Here is a 22,002-nt window from a genome sequence, read left to right as displayed (position 1 = left end):
AATTCAAAACTGTTGTACATTTTCTGTGGTATTAATAAAATATATGATCTGAAAGCTGGAAGAGTTAAGAATTTTAACAAATTTTTTTAAAAATTGGTTATAATCAGTATTTTCAATTTGACAAATTTGAAAGGCAAGATTTTCTGCAGTAAGAATTAAAGTTTTGCAAAAAATTTTTTTTTTAAATCAGCTTAGTAATGGTTTCTGATTTGGGCACAAGGCCAGCAATTTTGAGAGGGGTGGGATTGACCACAGTACTTGACTGGCTGGTACTTTATTTTATCAACATCAAAAAGATGAAAGGCAAAATACTAACCCAGAACGTAAAGAGCTGGAAGAAATAGCACAAAGCATTTTGTCCAAAACTCTAACAGTTCTGTCAATCCACGGTCCTTAAGTAATTAATAAGATGGAATCGACCAGATTAAAATATCAAAATATCATTTATACCACTTGAACTTGAACAACAAAAGAAAGATACAAATCAAAAACTAAAATTGATATTTACACTTACGGTAGCTCCATTACTTTCATACAGAGGGCACTTCTGTTTGATTTTATGGAGCTCCATGTTTATTTGACGGCTACACACAGTGATAGGGTTCCCACCTGAAATAAAAGCAAATCAGTTTTTCAACTTTTACAAAGAATGGACAACATTATTTGACTTACATGGATAAAAAGACTCATACACTACCTCATAACCTGTAAACTTGACGAAGAGCACCATTTTACGAGTGCTTCTCCATGTTAGCATAAGTCGAGTGGGTTGTCATAAACTGAGCCAGTTACTTGAAGATAATGCCTTTCTAGATGTATCTGGGATCAAGTATCACTCATATGTTCCTTTTTAAGCATAATTTCTTTTGTTGTATACCTTTCTTATCCCCAACCACTTTACACAGCACAGTGAATGCATTTTATCATGACACTAACACTAGTGTTAGTGTCATGATAAAAAGTTTCACCATACCCTGCATGTTTATATGAAAAGTGAAATTAAAGTCTATTATTTCCCATTTCTACTGTATTTGTATTTTTTAAAAAACCTACTAATTGATGTTCAAAAGAAAATGTTTTCTTTCATTCCAAAATGAAGGTAAGTTGAATGTAGAACATATTTTTTTTTTACTCTGGTTCAGTCTCTTTCACCACTCCTATTGACACACAGGCAATCCAGACAACATTGATTTTCTTACTTCTAAACCAAGTTTTTACCAAACCATTACTGCTGCACAAAGGTGCAGCAGTAATGGTTTGAGAGAGCAGTGCAGGCCATCCAACTCCAACCTTATTTCAACTACCCACCACTTCCACATCTCTCAAACTCAATGACAGTTCTGCTCAATTGAGTTCCACCACTTCTATGCTGTTTCTGACAGTACTTTCTGATCTAGGTTACATCAAATGAACTAGGCCACTAAACCCCTTCCATTAACCTCTGGTAAGCTCCAGACTAACCCCTCTTTCCACCAAACTCTTCAACTTCTTTCTCCCTAAAAGGATGTATCCCACTCTTTGACAGTACACTCCGTGGTGTTCCATTTCTATGAAGGACAATCTCTTTGACCTCACCAACAGTCACTCTACAACACACACTTTCAACATCTTAATCGTTGAGGGAGACTGCCAATTTAACAACAACTTTCTCCAACACTTTGTAATCTTTCCCAGTAAAGGTTACCAGTGAAGATCACCAGTATGGCTTGCGTAAAGCCAAAACTAATGAAAACTTACTGTCCTGTCTCATTCACAAACAGACACTTCCCCACTCTTGAAAAATTTGGCAAAAGCAATTTTGTTGCACAAACAAAGTATTCAACTGATTCTGGCACACAAATCTCCTGTATGAGTAGCTTCCAGTAGAATTACATCAGTAATCTGGTATGTGTGAACAGGGTTTCCTCTGATTCACATTCTATCAGTTCTGGTTGCCTCATGGTTTGGTTTTGTCCCTATACACCCTTCAGTCTATCCATCAATTACCTGCTTGCCAACACTTCAAAAAAAAAAAAAAGAAAAAAAACTCTGCTCTTACACACCTTTCATTCCTCCTTAACTTTCAATATTTAAGTGTCACTACATGTAACCTAAATACACCCTACATCTGCACTGATTTCATAAAGGAAGCCTTCAACGGGGGACATGATGATCTTGTCTCCTTCAAAGTACCAAAACAAAATCTCTACACATATCCAGAAAACAATATTGTATACCCCACCCCCAACTAGAACCTCAAAAATTCAAAAACAATGGGAATCTCATTTAGAGAATGCACAAAGGCACATCTTCAATTCATCAAAAACTGCATCACAAAGAGTAATCTTTCTTGCTGAAGCCAGAAAATATTTCATCTCTCAAAAGGACCTCTACAAAAAAAACTTTAGCCCTCTGAAATTACCCCTTGCCTAGAAACAAATATGTCAGTTTCACCAGAATCAACTAATCTACAGTTTAACTTACCTAATCCAGTCACAACCATAGCACCAAGGTCAGCAACATAGTTACCCTTTCGGAATGTAGCAACTCGACCACCAACACGATCCTATAGGAAATAGAGAAAAATAATACTTTAACTACATATAAGATTTAATACGTTTTTTATAAGAGATTTTCCTTGTAAGCAACATAGATAGATTGTCACTCCCTTAAGTGCCTATATAACATAAATTCAGGTCTCAACTATTATAGAAAAGAACTGAAAATGTGATCTAGAGTATCTCAGCTGATTATATTTTGTAAAGCAACTAGAACACAAAATGCAACATGACCTGTTTACGATCCACAACCCACAGCATCAATAAAGTTAATCAGATATTTGATGTTTGGCATTATTTATTCCACTTTCATAAGTCAGACTTATTTACAGATTTTATTTGAGCAGTATTGTTTTAAGTAAGATGCACTTCCAACACTTTTGACAAAAAGAGAAATGTGGTCTTCAAAATATCTCTTCTAGAACAGCTTCATGCCTGTACCTAGCACCAGTTTTTGAGAAGATTCACAATAAAATTGCCAAATCAATTGCTACTTTTCTTTTAATCAATTTAGTATAGAGTTATTTAACCTCAGAATGTAACAGTAAAAGTAAACTAACTCTACAACAAACTTAAATACCGCCTATATTTAAGTGCACAACAGGTCAGAAGAGGTTACAGTGCAAAACTACAAAATTATAAATTCAGATTTCACTACTGTCACTTAACTATGCTCTTCCTGTTGCCAACCAAAATGCTATTTCCTAATGGCCAGACATATTTTTGCAGACACTGCTGGTATGACAATTTGTATTCATTCTTGATTTCGGTTGAGTGGTTAACAATCAGGACATCCAACTATAAACAACAAATAAACTACCCTATCCATTTAAGTCTAGAAAAATAGAAACAAAATTCAAGAGAAAAAGTGTTATATCATTTGATAATATTTTTGTATATTTGTTTTCAATGTTAAACTCAACAACAGTTATTAACTCAACAACAGTTACATTTTAACTTAAATGCAGTGAACCATCAATTAGTCCTTTAGACAAATTTCAACTTAAATATCCAACAAGGCTATTGCTCATGACTGCATGTTAAAAATATATACTATGAAATGATTAAGTGCTATCTACTGAAATTGAACTAAAGCTACTTTAAACATAATACTGTTCCAACAAATTAACTCAATTATCTATGCTAAGAGATAAGGCAAGTCCATTGTACAGATATTCTTTAATCCTATTACTTAACACCATCATCATCATTTACAACTGTTTCACATGATGGCATAGCTTGAATACCTACATACATCTATTTTTAGTCCAGTTGTCTTAAATTATCTCTGTGACCTAATCAGCAATCTATGTGGATGTTACAAAAGCATAGCAGTCAGAATAAGCACTGCATGGGAAAAGTTCTGAAGACAACAAATTGATTCTCTCTTTCCAAGTAAAGGCAGACTATATGATGCATGCACACAAAATGTGATGCTGCCCAGTAGGAAAACATGAACAGTGAACAAGGAGAATGTTTGAAAAGTCGTAAGAAATGAGAAAGCACATTTGTTGGATGTCATTGAATACTGAATATTTAATATCATGAACACTGTAACATAAATGAACTGAAAGTACAACTATAGTGTGCTAGAAAGACATGAGAACATGAAGGATAACTGCCAGGTGATCTAAACAGAAGGAATCCGTAAGGAAGACCAAAAAAAAAAACATTATGAAAGCTGATCTCAAGATGTTGACCTCTTGAAGATCACAAGGGACCAACTAATGGTGAGACCCTATACTGGAAAAAACCTGTCCATCCTATGCAAACAGAAATATAAACAAGGTTCAAAACCTTTGTAATCATTTCTATTTCCTCCTCTAGTGCCTAAGCACAAATAAACTGAAAGAAAATCTTGGTATAAAAAGAATCAGCTATAGTGTTCAAGAGAGAACTGGTACAGACATATGATGTGTATAGAAGTTTAACAGTTAGTAAAGAGATGTCCAAAGATCCTTGTGGAAAGAACTAGCAGACAAAGAAGACCAAAAAAAGATAAGAGAAGTGGCAAAAGCTGATCTCAGGAAGCTGAAACTCACAAAGGCTCACAATGGACAGTCTACATTGTTCCAGGTACATTATGTTTTAAGTTTGCATTTCAAACCTAACAGATCATAGCTGACTCCTTCCTATCAGCAGCAGGGAATTTTCAAATTCACTTACCAACAAGATGACACTCCTGGCACATGTCTGTTAAAATGTACATTTTAGAACAAAGAAAGAGAAAATATTTTTTAAAGCTATAAAGGTAGAAAATCCATCATCTTCCAGTTGCTTTAGACACAAAACAATAAATCATCATTGTCTCTGATCAAAAGGTAGTTGTGGTCACCCAGTTAATAAATATTATAAATCAAATCAACTAGTTTTATATTAGAGTTTATGAGTAAATCCCAAAATCTATTTGTTTGTCCCTCTCCCCACTTTTGAACTACTTCTAATAGAATGACTAACAGTTTTGTTTTAAAGCTCACATTTCCATGGACTTTATGAGACAGATTTTCCATGACAGGATGCTCTTCCTGTTGCCAACCAAAATGATATTTCCTAATGGCCAGGCATATTTTTGCAGAGTATTGGAAATGAATGACACTGCTGGTATGACAATTGCACTCGTTTACAATCATCATGCAATGTCAAGACAAAGAAACACAAATACACCCCCACACACACATATGCAACAGGTTTCTTTCAGTTTCTGTCTACCAAATCCACTCGTAAAGTTTTGGTCAGCTCAGGGCTATAGTAGAAGACATTAGGGATTAAATGTGAAATCATCTGATTAGGAAGCAAACTTCTTAACCACAGAGCCATGCATACACCTAATCTATAAATAAAAACAACTAAACTCCTCTACCTGTACTACTAGTACAATGATGAACCCAATCAATAGAATCAGTATCAATATACTCAATCAAACTTGATAATTATTGCAATAACAAAAGTAAACTTCATTACATACAAATTTCCTGTACAGAAACTACATATGATGGAAAATAACAAATGAAACAAAAAAAAAACCATACATACCCGGGCCTCAACAATTGTGACATCCATTCCAAATGAAATGAGTTGACGAGCTGCAGTCAGTCCAGCCATTCCAGCACCAATAATTACCACACGACCATGTTTCTTTACTAAGAACATTAACAGAAAATAAAATGGGAGTTTATACAGTAATAATACAATTTCATCCTACACCAGCAGTTAGCATGTATATCATCATCATCATTTAACATCTGCTTTCCATTTTGGCATGGGTTGGATAGTTTGACATGGGGCTATCCAAACTCCAATTGTATGTTGTAGCATAGTTTCCACAGCTGGATGCCCTTCCTAACACCAACCACTTCACAGAGTGTGCTGGGTGTTTTTTATGTGCCACCAATATGGGTGCATTTATGCGGCACCGACACCTGCAAAGGACAATCCTGTACGTGGGGAAGATGGCAATTTTACTTAGCTTGACACATCTTATCAAGTATAACAAGTTGCCACATCTCCCAATCCCTTGTCGTTTCTTCAGTGAGGCCCAGCGTCTGAAGATATTGGGTCCTCCTATAAATAATGCATTTTTTTTCAATTGCATAAATTAAAAGTTGGAGGGGGATGGGATAAACTACATGCATCAACTTGCTATAAAAGCTGGTAGTAATTTTACCTTATCCTTAGTGCAAGTTTTGAAGAGTGCATTTCGATTTTAACAGTTATTTTTTCGATGTTATAATGGAAGTGACAAAGGAGCATATTCGGCATATTTTGCTTTATGAGTTCAATAAGGCAACAACACAACAGAAAATGCAAGGAATATTAATGCAGTATATGGGGATCAGGCAATGAGCATAAGCCAGTGTCAACAGTGGTTCCCAAAATTCCAAACTGGAAACTACAGCCTAGAAGACAAGCCTCTTCCTGGAAGATCTGTACAGCTTGACAAGGACGTCCTACAAACCCTGGTGGAACAAAATCTCATTGTAACTGTTGAGGGACTAGCAGAGAAACTTGGATTTGATCACTCAACAATCCATCAACACCCATGTGCCATCAGAAAAGTCAGAAAATTGGGTCAATGGGTTCCTCACATACTTTTCACATCTAATAGCGCACAGAGAATGAATGTGTACTCTTCTTTGCTGTCACATCTCACAAATGAACCTTTTTTGGGGACTGAATAGTGACTGGTAACGAGAAATGAGTTCGCTATAAAAGTGACAAGCACCAAAGACAGTGGGTAGGGAAAGGACCCAGGCGAAAGGTCTTCACCCATGTAAGGTTATCTGTTTGGTGGGATATGAAAAGCTTAGTCAACTTTGAACTTTTAAACCCAAACCAAATGATAACAAAGGCGATCTACTGTGAGCAGCTTAAGTCAGTGCTAGAAGAAAAATGACCAGCCACATACAGCAAGGATGACATTCCAAAAGTTGGTACAGTTTGAATGGGAAATGATGCCCCATGCACCCACCATATTCGCCGGACATTGCTCCATCTGATTATCATTTATTTCGCAGTCTTCAAAATCATTTAGACGGAAAAAATATGAATTCTGTAGACGAGATCAGAATAGTACTGGAAGAGTATTTTACATCACAGACAAGTGAATTTTGGAAGAGGGGCCTTGCAAGTCTACCAGAAGAGCATTGCAGAAAATGAAGGAGAGTATATTTTAGATTAAAACTTTGTTTATCTTAATTTTGAAAAATAAAAGTATTAAAAAACTGCATTATTTATGGGATGACCTAATACTTTCTCCCCACTTTGTCCCATGTCTCCCTGAGTCTACCCATTCCATAGGTACCCTCCACAGTTAAAGCTTAGCACTTCTTTACGCAGCTGTAAACAAAAAAGTGATTAACAATGTAATGAGAATAAATAGATAAGCTATGACTAAACTGCTACTATGTCAACAAAAGTCAAGTACAGACGTTTATTTTTTGCTAAATGCTTCTCCTGCAGTTGCCTTACTAGAAAGATAGATAGCACCAGTAGTTTCTCCCAGGCACAAAACCAAACTCAAATTCTTTAAAATGCTCAGAAGGATGCTTGAAGTAGTTAATAAATTCTATTACTTGCATGATTTAATTAGCAAAGTAGCCAGAGTAAGAATGAGGAGGAAAAGATTTAGGGAGATATTACCTCTGCTCTCAACAAAAGGGATTAATTTTATGAGTAAAAAGCAAAAATTGTACGATGCTAGCATGTGAAGTTTGATGTTGCATAGTAATGAAACATAAGTAGTGACTGTGGAGAATAAGTGAAAGCTGGAAAGAAATGTGGTATGCTCAACAGGATGTGTAATGTCAGTGTGTATAAATGACAGAACACAAGTAAGCTGAAAGAAAACTGCGTTTAAAAGGAAACACCTGTAGTGTTCAAGGGACAAAACTGCAGTGGTACAGACGTGTATAGATGATGACAATTGGTAAGAAAGTATCCAGAGATCCAAGTGTTAAGATCCAGCAGAAGCTGAATCTCACAAAGATGACAAAATACCCCCAAAACAATGGGTAAGACACTGTACTTGAGAACTATCCAATCCATACAAGCATGGAAAAACATGTTGAAATAATGATGACAATAACTTGTAGATACATTAACAGCAGTTTAATGAGCCTTTATTGCTTGTAAAGATATTTATATTTAAATATATTTTTAATATCTCCAGTATCTTTCAATATATTCAAACAAAACATCTGTATTTTTAAAACAGTTTCTGCATATCATTACAAACTGCATTATATTTTGTCTTGAATCTTTAGCTCAGAAGTTCTTATTGACATTCAGCACTAAAATATACACTAGTTTTCCAGTATATATTCTAAGTTCCTTGAACTGTTAAGAACGATGTCAAATTGACAAATTATATTCTTTTCTACTCTAAGAACAAGGTCCAAAATTTTTGGGGCAGGGGCCAGTCAATTAGATCAACCCCAGTATGCAACTGGTACTTAATTTACTGACCCTGAAAGGATGACAGGCAAAGTCGACCTCGGTGGAATTTGAACTCAGAACGTAAAGACAGGTGGTACTGGCAACGGCCACGCTCAAACAGTGTTTCTTATGTGCCACCTGCACAGGAGCCAGCCCGGCGGCACCGGCAACGAGCTCACTCGAATATTTTTCATGTGCCAGTAAGGTGACACTGGTAACGATCACGCTCGAATGGTGCTTTTTATGTGCCACCGGCACGGAAGCCAGTCAGCTGCTTCTGGCAACGATCACACTCGGATGATGCTCTTAGCGCTGCACTAGCATGGATGCCAGTCATCGAATTTGATTTCAATTTCACTTGCCTCAACAGGTCTTCGCAAGCAGAATTTAGTGTCCAATAAAGGAAAGGTACACATAAGTGGGCTGGTTACACACCTGGCATAGGCCACGGGTTATGGTTTCACTTGGCTTGCCGGATCTTCTCAAGCACAGCATATTTCCAAAGGTCTCAATCACTAGCCATTGCCTCAGGACGTGCTTCACCACCTCATCCCAGGTCTTCCTGGGTCTACCTCTTCCACAGGTCCCCCCAACCACTAGGGTGTGACACTTTTTCACACAGCTATCCACATCCATTCTCGCCACATGACCATATCAGCGCAGTCGTCTCTCTTGCACACCACATCTGATGCTTCTTAGGTCCAACTTTCCTCTCAAGGTACTTACACTCTGTTGAGTATGCACACTGACATTACACATCCAGTGGAGCATACTGACTTTATTACTTGCAAGCTTACGCATGTCTTCAGCAGTCAGGGCCCATGTTTCACTGCCATGTACCATGGCCGTTCATACACATGGGTCATGCAGTCTACCTTTTACTCTGAGCGAAGGGCCCTTTGTAACCAGCAGAGGAAAGAGTTCTCTGAACTTTGCCCAGGCTATTCTTATTCTAGCAGCTACACTTTCAGTGCACCCACTCCTTCTAGTTTTTCTCCCTGAAATGTGACAGAAGTTGTTCTCTGCACATTTTCAGTGTTTATTGGCCCTGAGCATCTGCCGCATACAAAAACTATCTTCCCAGCTAGCCTTCCTTTGATATTGCTGCACCTCTTATGTGTCCATAGCTTACACTGGGTACATCTTATAAGAGTTTCTACCTACACCTTTTCTACAAATCGAGCAGGGCCATCTACATGAAGGGATTTGTGGTTTGCCTTCCTACTTATAAAACCTACTTTGGTTTTAGCTAGGTTAACTCTAAGGTCCTTTGATTTTAATCCTTGTTCCACACCTGAAGCTTCTCTAGTTCTGATAGTGACTTAGCAATTAGAGTAAGGTCATCAGCATAGCGGAGCTCCCAGGGGCATCCTGTCTTGAATTCCTCTGTTCTTGCCTGGAGGACTATGATAAATAGGAGGGGGTCTGAGGACTGAACTTTGGTGGACCCCTACCTCTACCCAGAATTCTTCACTATACTCGTTGCCAACCCTCATCTTACTGACAGCATCCCTGTACATGGCTTGCACAGCTCTCACTAACCATTCATCTATCCCTAGTTTCCTCATTGACCACCAGATAAAGAATCTGGGGACCCTGTCAAAAGGCTTTCTCCATGTCATCAAAACCAGGTACAGAGGCTTATCTTTGGTTCGGTATTTCTCCCGCAGCTGTCTTACCAGAAATATAGCACCAGTGGTGTTTTTGCCTGGCACAAACCCAAACTGCATCTCATCTAAACTGACTCTCTCCCTAATTAGTTGGGCTATGACCCTCTCCGTGAGCTTCATTACCTGATCCAACAGCTTGATACCTCTGTAATTATTTGTATCTAAAGTATCACCTTTACCTTTGTAGCAGTTGACTATGGTGTTGCTACACCAGTCATTGGGCATGACTCCTTCCTGTATCACCTGGTTAACTATACGGGTAATTAGGCTATAGCCAACACCGCCAGATATTTTGAGCATCTCTGCGGTGATTCCTGATGGGCCGGGGGCTTTCCCTGTCTTCATAATCTTAACTGCTTTATCTAACAAGGTACTGTCAACTCGGATAGCTGGTCCCTCTGTTGAGTCAACATTCACAGACTCTCTTTCTCCCATTCATTCTTTTTATTGAGCAACCTTTCATAGTGGCATCTCCAAACTTCTCTCTTTGCAGCCTCATTTAGTGCAAGTGAACCATCATACATGTGGACACAATTCTCTCTCACACACTGTCTTGCAATACGTAAGTACCTCAAGTCTTTGGTCGTCATGGCACAGAACATAGGCAAATTTTTTCTTATCTGCTTCCCCTCTGGTGAAATAAACATGTCTCTTAGCTTCCCTTCTGGCAGTCTGACACAATTCCCTGCTACCACTGTCCTTCCAAGCCTGTTTCTTTTGTCTAATAGCCCTGTCAACAACACTGTTCCACCACTACGTTATTTTGGGTCGAGAGGGGACTTTACACCATCCACAGATCTGGTCAGTGGCCCTCAGCAGGTTGTCTCGTAGAAACCTCCAGTTGTCTTCCACATCATGTGAAGCTATATCCCCTTCTATTTCATCAAAGACTTCAAGTAATACGTCTCTAAATCTCTGTCCATTCGCAGGATCTTTAAGCTTCCAGACCTTTCTCCTCCATGCTGGTCGTCTTCTGGGCATCCATTTAGCCCTCATCCTACAGTCGCTAACTACCAGTCTATGTTGTGGGGTACATTCTTCGCCTGGGAAGGTTTTGGCATTTATAAGCAGCCATCTTTCCCTTTTTCTGGCCAGAATGTAGTCAATTTAGCTAGTGTGTCTGCCAGAACGGTAGGTGACTGGCAGGTTTCCTGAAGTTAGTATTGCAAACCATAAGATCATTTGCATCACAGAACTCCAGCAGCCTGGTTCCTTCCTCATTGCGGGAACCAAAACTGTAGACTCCATGTACGCCATGGAAGCCCCCTGTATGTTGTCCAACATGCCCATTGAAGTCACCAGCCACAAAGAGAAGGTCCCTGTCATTCATCAAAGAGGTAGTCTGCAAGAGGGTGTCATAAAATCGGTCTTTCTGTCCATCAGGTAGCCCCAGTTGAGGGGCATAGGCCGAGATAATGGTTGCTAACCCATGACGAAGCACTAATCTAATCTTAAGTATTCTGTTGCATACTCTGACTACCTCGATTACCTTATCGACCCATTTCTCCACAAGAAGTATACCCATGCCCCCAACCCCGTCAGTGTTCCCTGCCCAGAAAATCTTGTACCTGTGTTCTTTGCCTGTGAGGAACCTAAAGGAACCTCCTCTCCACCTAACTTCTTGGAGGCAGCACAAATCAACACATCTCCGTTCAAGCATCTTTCCATCTAGTTTAATTCAATTAACCAATTAATATAACCCCTGCCACACACACACATAAGGGAAGTAAACATTTACCTGGTAATGGTTTTAGTCTTTTAAAGACTCCAAAATTTATATAACCATATCGATCCAAATAGGCATGAATTCTCATTACTAGAGGACCATCACCTGAATAAATAAAACATTAAATAAGATTCTGAAGTAAGAAAGAAATAATTGATGACTCCAATCAAATTTACTGAATACAAAGAAATAATTTCCAAGTTAAAAACTCATTGCCTGCAAGCATTGGTGAAAGTACTGTGATAACTTAACCATAGCAACCAATGAAGAAGTCACTATTTAATTATAGAATTTCTAATTAAAAAAAACAAACTTATTTCATATAACTGAAGTGTGAATTATCATAGCAACTTAACCCACCCACTCCCATCCTACACACTATATATACTGCAAGGCAATACAATAAAAATATTTGAAGGCACCAAAAATGTTTTATCTATAATTAACTTTTTTTTTTATTTTGTTTACATTTCACTGAAGAGAAAAAAAAAAGAATAATCAATATTGATTTCATTGGTTAAAAAAAATTGCTTCTATTTTTAACAACTAAATATTGTTGGCAAATCAGAGAAAAATGACTTTATACTTTCCACATGAATTATTGCTTCAAAAACTAGGTTAGGCCAATGTTTCCAGTTCAAGACCAATTAAAATGTGTAGAGAAAAAAATTAAATAACAGAACACTATTTGAAAAAACAAAAACAATCAAGTAATAAATAACATCACAATCTGAACTTACTATTGTAGGGTGGTTCTATCTGAGGTAGGCAATTTTCAACAGTGATTTGTAATTTAGGATTTTCCAACCACAACTGGAGCTGCAAATACATGATGCATTTATTTCAAGATATATTGGCGAAAATTCTCACTTAAATGGTAATTAGTATATGGAAGTGGAGAGGAGGGAATCTTAAATAGTAATATTAATTGATTAAGGTTATAATCATAGAAAAATTATAAGGGCAATTATTTCTTCCTCCCACCCAAAAATTACTATTAAAAAAAACCCCAAACTATTCTAAAACTAACATTAATCAATACTCACCAAGGATTTCATAAATTCAAATACATATTATTTAGAGCACCAACTATGTAAGTTTATCTAAACACAAATATGTAAAGCCTGTGCCGGTGGCACGTAAAAAGCACCAATCCAATCATGGCCGTTTGACAGACTCGTCTGGCACCTGTGCAGGTGGCACATAAAAAGCACCCACTACACTCATGGAGTGGTTGGCGTTAGGAAGGGCATCCAGCTGTAGAAACACTGCCAGATCAGACTGGGCCTGGTGCAACCTTCTGGCTTCCCAGACCCCAGTTGAACCGTCCAACCCATGCTAGCATGGAAAACGGACGTTAAACGATGATGATGGTGATGATGATAAATTGCTATTTCTGTATTTCATCATAATCATAGTTTTAACAACCATTTTCCCATATTTGCGTGGTTTGGACAGAATTTGGATGAGGAAGATTTTCTATGGCTGGATGTCATCCCTATTACCAAACTCTCACCTGTTTCCAAGCAAGAAAATATTTCCCCATTATCAAATATGTTTACAAAAAATTGGAAATGAAGGACACAGTTTGCATGAAGGCAGTATTCATTTACAACAATCACAGGGAAGTCTCATGCACACACAAACAATGTGCTTCTTTAAGTTTCTATCTACCAAATCCATTCACAAGGATTTGATCAGCCTAGGGCTTTAGTAGAAGATACTTGCATAAAGTGCCACACAGTGGGACTAAACCCAAAACCATGTGGTTGGGAAGCAAACTTTTTGCCACACAACCACGCCTGCACTTATGGAAATAATAAATGTTCAGTAAAGTCCATTTAAAAAATTAAATCTTTAGTAAGTATTATTTAATATTCACACACACACATTCTAGACCTACTTAGTCTTCTATATCAGAATATTCAACTTGAAACAACACTAGCCAAACTAAGAAAGCTATGTCCCAATTGACTGTTTAAATTATGCCAGAAGATGGTAAAATTGCATAAGATGTAACCTTTTACGATTAGATTGTATAAAGTTCAACCGAAACAGTTGTTGCAAGTTTGGATACCATTTGCATATCACACCAAGAATCCCCCAGTGAGTCAGACCGTTGGTTATTAATCAGATTTGGTACTTACATAACTATAGTATCCTGTCAGCATTCGATATCTTAATGCTGTTATTTCACTGTCAACTCTATGTGATTATGCCAAGCCAATTTCTGGTATCTTACTTGCTGATGTACCTCAATTCTTAATGAATCCTTATAACTGAAGTGTGTGTGTGTGTGTGTACACCATGATTATCATTTCATGACCACTTTCCATGCTGACATGGACTAGAGGACCATGTTTTTCTTTAGTTTTGTCATGGTTTCTACAACTGGATGCCCTTCCTAATATCAAATACTCTACAATGTATACTGAATGCCTTTTTATTTTTTTCTGTGGTACCAACACTAGTGAAGTCACCATGTAACTTGCAAGAATAAAGAGACCCCTTCACTGAGTAGAAGTACAGTAGAGAGGGAAGTTCTTTATGCTAGATTTTGCAGTTATAGAAATGACAGATGGGAACAAGTTTGTTGTAGGAGATACATGGCAACCCCACATTATATAAAAGTGAGTGAAAGTAATTGGGATGTAGTTAAGAAGAGAGATGAAGACAGTGGTGACAAGGTGCCAGAGAGTGCTCTCAAGGTACAAGGTGAATGGAAGAGTGTGGGGCCAAATTGGGAAAGGTAAATGAGTAAAGAATGCACTTGTGAGGAGAGGAAATGAGAGATATTTAGAGATAGAAGTAGGTGGTTAGCGTTAGGAATAATAAAGATTGGGGGATGGTCAATAATAAATGAGTGGGGGTGGAATGAGGGATAGATGTCAACAGAAGTGGCTCAGAGAAGAGGAAGTGATGAGTTGTAGTACAGATAGGGTGCAGAGCAGCAAAGTAATACAGTAATAAGAAGAGGGATGGGGACAAGTTGCAAGATTATAGGAGGAGATAGTAATAATAATAGTAATAAGGTGGAAGTGGTCAAAGGTACATGGGATGACTGTAATGAGTAAGACATGGGTATCCCAAGGAAGTAACACAAGGGAGGCAAGTGAAAAATATGAGAAAGGATAACGTTGAAAGGAAATGAGTGAGAGAGAGAGTTGGTAGCACAGAGCGGTTAATGGAAAATATGAGTGGGGAAAGTTGATGTTAAGACAGAGGGGGATATAAAAAAGAAGCGGTTCTGGTGAAGAGAGATAACTGGTAACAAAAAAAGGATTATGAAATGTGTAGTTCTATTCTCATTTAATAGCAGCAGAATATTGCAGTAATAAGAAGTGTGGTGGAAAAGATGAAGAAACGAATAAGGCTTGACAGGGATAAGTTGAGTGAGGAGCCAGTTGTGTGTATACATTTCACCATGACAGATGAATTTTCTTAAGTACAACACATTGCCAATCAAATTATACCTTTCCCATCTCTTCTGTGAGGTTCAAGATTCTACAATACGCCTTCACTACTTTGTCCCATGTCTTATTGAGTCTCTCTCTTCCATATTGTTACTCTGATCCTCTGTCATCACTCTATTTTCACAGTCAAGACAACCCGCTAGTGTTAGTGAACAAACAAATGGAGATACTATAAGGTAGAGGGTACTCTATAGTTTTTGCTTTTATCATGACAACCAATTTTGCACCATGATAAAAGACTGTAGTATGTTTGGCAGTATGAAGGTTATCTAGCTGTAGAAATCAGACCAGAAATGGAAAAGTAGAAGTGAGACAAAGCTGTGACCCATATAGAAGAGTAAAACTCCAAATAAGAACAGACCTGATCCATGAAGACCCACACAACCCATGCACAAAGAAGCAGACATAAAATGATGATGGTTAATAAAAAAGATTTTGAGGCTGGCAAAAAGCACTTCTGAGTACTAGCTCTCTCACAAAAAATTAATTCAATTGCATAAATTTTTTTTATTGCAAAGATAATTTAACCAAGAGTGCAGCTTTAAGTTATGGAATTTGTTTGTATTTGATTATTAGCACTGTTGGATTGCCAATTGTAGGTACTTCGAAGTTGCTCGTACTATTTCTTACATTTTTACATATGAACACCTTGTCTGTATAAAGTTTGCAGCACATTTTAAATAAGGAAAGTACTTTTACATCAATATGTGAACTTAAATGACTTACCAGTCTATTGCGTATATAGAGAAATATCTTCTGAGATGTTGGTGGCCCCTGTAAGATATCTGGAAAACATGCTGCTTCTTGAGAAGTGATTTTATCATAAGGCAGTCGGCTCTGAAAAGCAGCTCCTTCTAAACCTGAGATAGCAACTGAAACAAATAGCAGAACATATCTTCTAGAAATGGACAATCTAGTTATTAACAACAAGCAAACTACAAAAATACTAAAACACCACATATCAAGAAAATACCAGAGCACCACGCACCCTTTAGTGGCACTCAGCCAGAGCCTTCAGTCGTTCCAAATGATAAGTCTTACTATCATTTAGGATCTCTCCTGTGAAAAACACATTTTTAACCTAGCTAGGGTCTCACTCCAAAGACTAGGTTCTCTACAGAACTAGAAAATATTTCTCCTTCCAAAAGCTGCTGACACTCTACAAGGCTTAAGTGTGGTTAACAAGTGAGACAGTGCTGTTGCTCTGCTTACAGACATACTGGACAGCATCCACAGAAAGGTCACTTGACTGGCTGACATCAAATCACAGACATGCACCAGCCTCTGGTCACAAGCATGCTATCTTCTCTTAGTCTTTTATATCAGTACTACAATGGGTTCTGTTCCATGGAGATGGCTGGTCAAGTACCTCCTCTATGCAGACATTCTTGACCCACTCATCTTTTCTGTTGTGCCCAACTCTACCAGCCCCAGTGGTAGCTACTGTCTATTCTTTCCTCCTCAAAGCATTGTCCTTCTAAAATCTTCTTTCTGCTCATCTCACTCACAGATGTTACCAGCAACAATTGACATGGAACATTAACAATAGCATCAAACTCACCAGTCTTGGAGTGTATACTCTTTAGAAAATTGTCTCTTCACTGAATAGAACAGTGCCACTAAAGTTTTAAATTTCATAACGCCAACACAGAGTCTTGGATAAGACATTAAACAGCATTCAGTGGCGAAGCTCTAGCTCAGGAGTTTTGGGGAGTATGAGTTACTCCTTACTTACCATTACTCCCAGGTCCACACTGGCCCATGTGGACCAAAATGGTCCAGTGGCTATGGCATACAGGACTCTAAGAAGGGTTGACACCCCTTCTCCAACATGTGTTTTGGGGAGTATGAGTTGAACACAGGTTCAAACTAACCAGTTTGTGGACATGCTCTGACCCTACATAAACAAGCCTTCTTGCTGAAGGCTTAAATAGGCCCTGTGCCTCAAGGGCAAGCTCAGGACAGCAGGAGATTGCAAATAAATCAGAAGCCAATGGAAAAATTTGCCAAGAAAATTTATGAATCATGGGACTGGCATAGAAATCCATGATTGCCAATGCCTGTAGGAAAAAATAACCCATGAGAGAGAGAGAATGCCAATATTACATAAACACATGTAAACAAGGTTGTTCATTATTCTCATCAGTTACAAACCTAAAGCAAATGCAGATCAAAACTAGCAAACACTAACTTTATAATATGGCTATGATAATACTTTTAACCTTTTTGTTACCATACTTTTGTTGAAATACACAACCATTGTATCAGTTAAATTTGAAAATAGTGAAGAATTTATCAACTGTCATTAGGTGTCCTCATCTTGTTTATTGTTATCACAATGCTTCAGCTGATGTAATTTTTCAGGTCCCTACTTGGGATTGAACTTAATCTGATCCCCTATGCTATATGCCCATGGGCAATCACAGAGTGAATTTTAAGCCTTACAAACCTAGTATTTTATCTTTTCTTAATTCTGGTTCCCATATTACATTCATCTCTGCACTAGGTCTGCTTAGGAGGTTATTGTGTCCTAGCATATGTGCAGCCCCTTTTAAATTTTGTATTTTCCAGTACTGTTCTCTGTCGATTATTTTAACTTCATCTGTTTTTCTATACATCAGCTATACTGTCCATTGTAAATAACATACATAATTCCTCATCTCAAAAAAATAGAAAACTATCGTTATTATGCTGATGTTTAGATCATAAATTAACATGAAATGTTGATGGAATTTTAATTAGATCACATTAAAACATGAAAGGGTGGTCTTAGGTAGGTTGGTTTGAAAAAGGTTATTTAATTATCATAATGTCTAAGGCAAAAAGAGTCTTTTTGTAGTTGTTTAACCCTCCCAAACAGACTCTCTTAGAAAAAGGAACTATAAGATGGCCACTGCTAAACACTGAATGTTTTGTTCAATCAAAAACTCCCAAAGCTGACCAAGTCTCCTCAACAACATCAATATTAGTAAAAATACCTGTTGGATCATCGTTTTCACTCTCTGCTTCTGGCTCCTCAGTCTTCATTTTCTCCTTCTCCTTTTCATTTTTCTTCTCTTTTTCTTCTTCTGAAGCATAGTCCTCTTCAGATAAATTTGCCAACTGCTCATCCATTTCCTTGTATTCAACCTAACATAGATGTTATATGCAGACAGTTTATCTTTACCATTGTGGGTTAATATCAAAATACTACAAAAGAAGTGTTATTAGCCATTTTAGTAATTTGACAACTTATAAATTAAAATCTTCCTTGAGGTTTTTTTTTTTTTTAACTGAAATACTTACTTTACATTTATTTAAACTATTAAAATTTAATTTGCAAACTGAAAACGTGGAACTGTATCAGTGACCAGGTTGCAGTTGTGCAATGAAAACCTTGACACCTCATAAAATAAACTTAAGGTGAAGTTAATAGTTTTGTTACTATATGACTTTTTCATGATGTAAATTGCTTCAATTTCAACAGTCTTGGATCAAATAACTTGCTAGACAAGTACAACTCCCAAATATATATTTTTTTTAGTAAATCTAAAAATATGCTAGGTTCTAGAGTTTAGTTTCAAATAATTGTTTTGTACAGTATATTAAACAAAGGGAAAATAGTAAATGAAGAACAAAACTGAGTATAATGGAAATTTAAGACATCTGGAGAAAATGAACTTCAAATAAATCTATGCAAAAAGTTTTGTGTAGAGCAAACCAACTGTGGGAGAGAGGTAAAAAAAATTTGTGAATAAATTTTGGAATATAAATCCTGTATGCTAAATCTTTTCTTATATAAATGCAAAGCATGTGTGTGTGTGTGTGCATGTGGCACGCATGTTTGTATACATTTGCAATAAGCAGCAAGATTGTTGTCATTTCCCATGTCAACAAATCATTTGCTGGCTTTGCTATTTCACAAGACGTGTGGAATAAGAGATCTGTTATTTGAAAAACAGGTAAAGGCTAGCATCAGGAAAAGCACTCCTGCTGTCAAACTACATATCCATGTAATATATTTGCTAGCAAGGAAAATCAGAAGTAAAATGAACAAAGTCATAGATTTAGATATATTACATAATTTTTATCTTCAATTAAACACCTTCAACTAGAAATCCCAAGTTTGAAAAGGTGTTTCATTAATGATTAACTTTCACACATGAAGGACAACTTTAACATACATTAAACACACATATGAAATACATCACCTTTAATTGCCAATTTATTTTGAAAGTTAGCAAGAATATAGATGGATTTAATAAGGAATAAAACTTTATTATTGAATTGGTGTTTGAAACATTATTCCATAAAATGGTTCTTACAACTGATAGATTTTCATTGCATATGAATACTTTAAAATCAGAAGGGTTGTATCCTAGAAAACAGAGATTATGTAAGGCGTTAACAAGCACACACTATCAAGACCTACATTAACATAAAATCCAAAACATATGGATGAATAGTTAGGCTACATTACAAAGTCAAGTTAACAACAAGAAGTAAAACAAACAGTCCAATATTTCTTGTAAATATTAAGATCTAAGCTCTTCTAATTTATGAGAAAAAGCAGATAAAACAAAACTCTTGAATTAACAATAGGTATTTCTAGTAAATATTCTGACATAAGAGATTAACTCTTGCACATTAGCATGAAGAAAGAAATTCTCAGATAAGAAAAAAAAAAAAAAAAATGGAAGTTCTGAGATGCATATATTTTCTAAGACAGCATATCAATAAGATATTTTAAATCCAAGAGCTTACTTTTATTACATTGTCGATATCTTAAGATTATGTCATTTTTTTTATATATCTAGAAATGGATATCATCAAGAAAACTGACTAATAATTTATTAGTGTTTTGTTCTTTAGCACATTTTCTACAGCTGGATACCCGTCCTAATCCTAACCACTTTAGTGTTTACTGCATGCTTTTCTTGTGACACTAGCACTAGTGGGATTACTAAGTAATTTGCAAGACAAAGTAAATTTTTTAATGAAACGGAAAAAGCACCCTTGATTGATAGGGAATGTATTTGAGAGAGAGAGAGAGAGGAAGGTGGCTTATGTCAGGTGAAGGCTAAAGTATGAAAGGGACAAACATAGATATCTTACTATTGAGGAGATACACAGATATCCTGCATTATGTGAGGGTGTGGGAAGGGTAGCTAGGAGTCAAGCCTATCAATTTGTACCAATTACTAATATGTCACTTGATAAGTATGACAATCGAACTGAAACACTGTGAAAATAAATTTTAAATGACCATTGCAAATGGGCAAAAACATTTGTTTAGTTTTGTTAAAGTCACTAGGATTCAGCAAGAAAATTTTTAAAAACCTGTATTCGTTAACAACTTTTGTTTCTAACATGGGAGAGCTGAAATTCTGGCTGGAGGCGAGGAGTTATAAATGAATTTATTATATTACTGGTATTTGTTGTATTAGAACTCAATGTCCAATGTTTTTCTGACATCTTACAGTAGAAATAACAGACCAATAACTTACTGATGAGCCATTTTAAATATTCTACCTTGTATTAATTTCTACCATAAGCTTCATAAATATCGGATTTATAAAAAAAGTTACAGAAAATGAATAAAACTAGGAATTGAAAAGACTTCACATGCTAACTAGCAAGTTCTCTTCTAAATAAATCTCCTTAATACCTGCGACTACTCACACCGAGTAAAAAGGAATAAAATATATAAGAGTAATTAGTTTCTTGTGATTCTATCAACACAGTTAAAGATAAAGAAGCTTTCTGAGCTATTAACGGGGAGATGTTTAATGTAATTTAAGTCAGTTTCGTGAAACTATTTTACTTCAAATGCAGCTTACAATGAGAAATGGAAAATGGTCGGCACTTCTTTTAGAAGCGCACCTCTCCAAGAAATGACGCCTAATTTAAAAAAAAAAAAATATGAAAATGGGGAATATATCCAAAATAAATGAAGTCTGCAAAAACTTAGGAAGATTCATCTATTTTTAAATATTTTATACTAAAAAAATAAAATACGGAAAACGGGCACTTGCGAATATAAACAAGCATGTCGGGCGATACAAGTGGTGGTAACTAGTATCAGATATTATTAATGATACGAGGGGCCCAACAATAACGTTTGTAAAATTCTTGATTGTTTTTAATTAGATTTGTTACTGCGCATACTGGTCAGAGTTAGTGTTATGATTAGGTGGTATGCACTCGCTTTACCTTCGCCCATTTTATGACGTAATATTTCCTGTTCAGGCACAACATTTGGCATAATAGTATATATTAGTTATAAACTGACTGTTAAGAAAAAGATCGTGAAACGTTCTTCATACAATTCGCAGACGATATTGTCAGGCCCCTTGTATCATTAAGATTATCAGACTGGTAAAAGTAACGCATCGTGCGACATGTTTGTTTATACTCGCGAGTGCCCATTTTCCGTATTTTATTTTTTAGTATAAAATATTAAAAAATAGATGAATCTTCCTAATTTTTTGCATATATTTCCCATTTTCGTAACTTTTTTGACAAGTAAGACTCATTTTCTTGGAGAGGTGTGCTTCTAGAGAAGCGCCAAAATAGTCAATATATGATAAGAGTTACACATTTTGGCACAAGTCCAGCAATTTTAGGAGACGGTTAAGTCGATTACATGGGCTCCAATGATCAACAGGTGCTTATTTTATCGA

The 22,002-nt window shown here is 36.6% G+C and overlaps 1 protein-coding gene across 4 annotated transcripts in view; it reads right to left on the bottom strand.

Annotated features, from left to right (window-relative positions):
* Nucleotides 1-22,002, bottom strand: part of LOC115224219 (lysine-specific histone demethylase 1A) — a 47,022-nt gene that overhangs the window by 15,376 nt on the left and 9,644 nt on the right. For 3 of the 4 annotated variants that reach the window (XM_029795000.2, XM_029795017.2, XM_029795026.2), the window contains exons 2-8: nucleotides 18,319-18,469; nucleotides 16,067-16,212; nucleotides 12,608-12,686; nucleotides 11,880-11,972; nucleotides 5,571-5,677; nucleotides 2,464-2,545; nucleotides 509-609 (exon numbers count right to left, since the gene is read on the bottom strand). In XM_029795000.2, coding sequence (XP_029650860.1) covers nucleotides 509-609; nucleotides 2,464-2,545; nucleotides 5,571-5,677; nucleotides 11,880-11,972; nucleotides 12,608-12,686; nucleotides 16,067-16,212; nucleotides 18,319-18,469 — 759 coding nt within the window. The remainder of the gene's footprint in view (nucleotides 1-508; nucleotides 610-2,463; nucleotides 2,546-5,570; nucleotides 5,678-11,879; nucleotides 11,973-12,607; nucleotides 12,687-16,066; nucleotides 16,213-18,318; nucleotides 18,470-22,002) is intronic. The other variant, XM_029795009.2, reaches the window with a different exon arrangement.

Source organism: Octopus sinensis, linkage group LG2 (assembly GCF_006345805.1).
Source record: "Octopus sinensis linkage group LG2, ASM634580v1, whole genome shotgun sequence".
In the NCBI taxonomy this organism is placed as follows: Eukaryota; Metazoa; Mollusca; class Cephalopoda; order Octopoda; family Octopodidae; genus Octopus; species Octopus sinensis.
The sequence above is the reverse complement of the archived record's forward strand: the minus strand, read 5'-3'. Positions and strand labels throughout refer to the sequence as shown.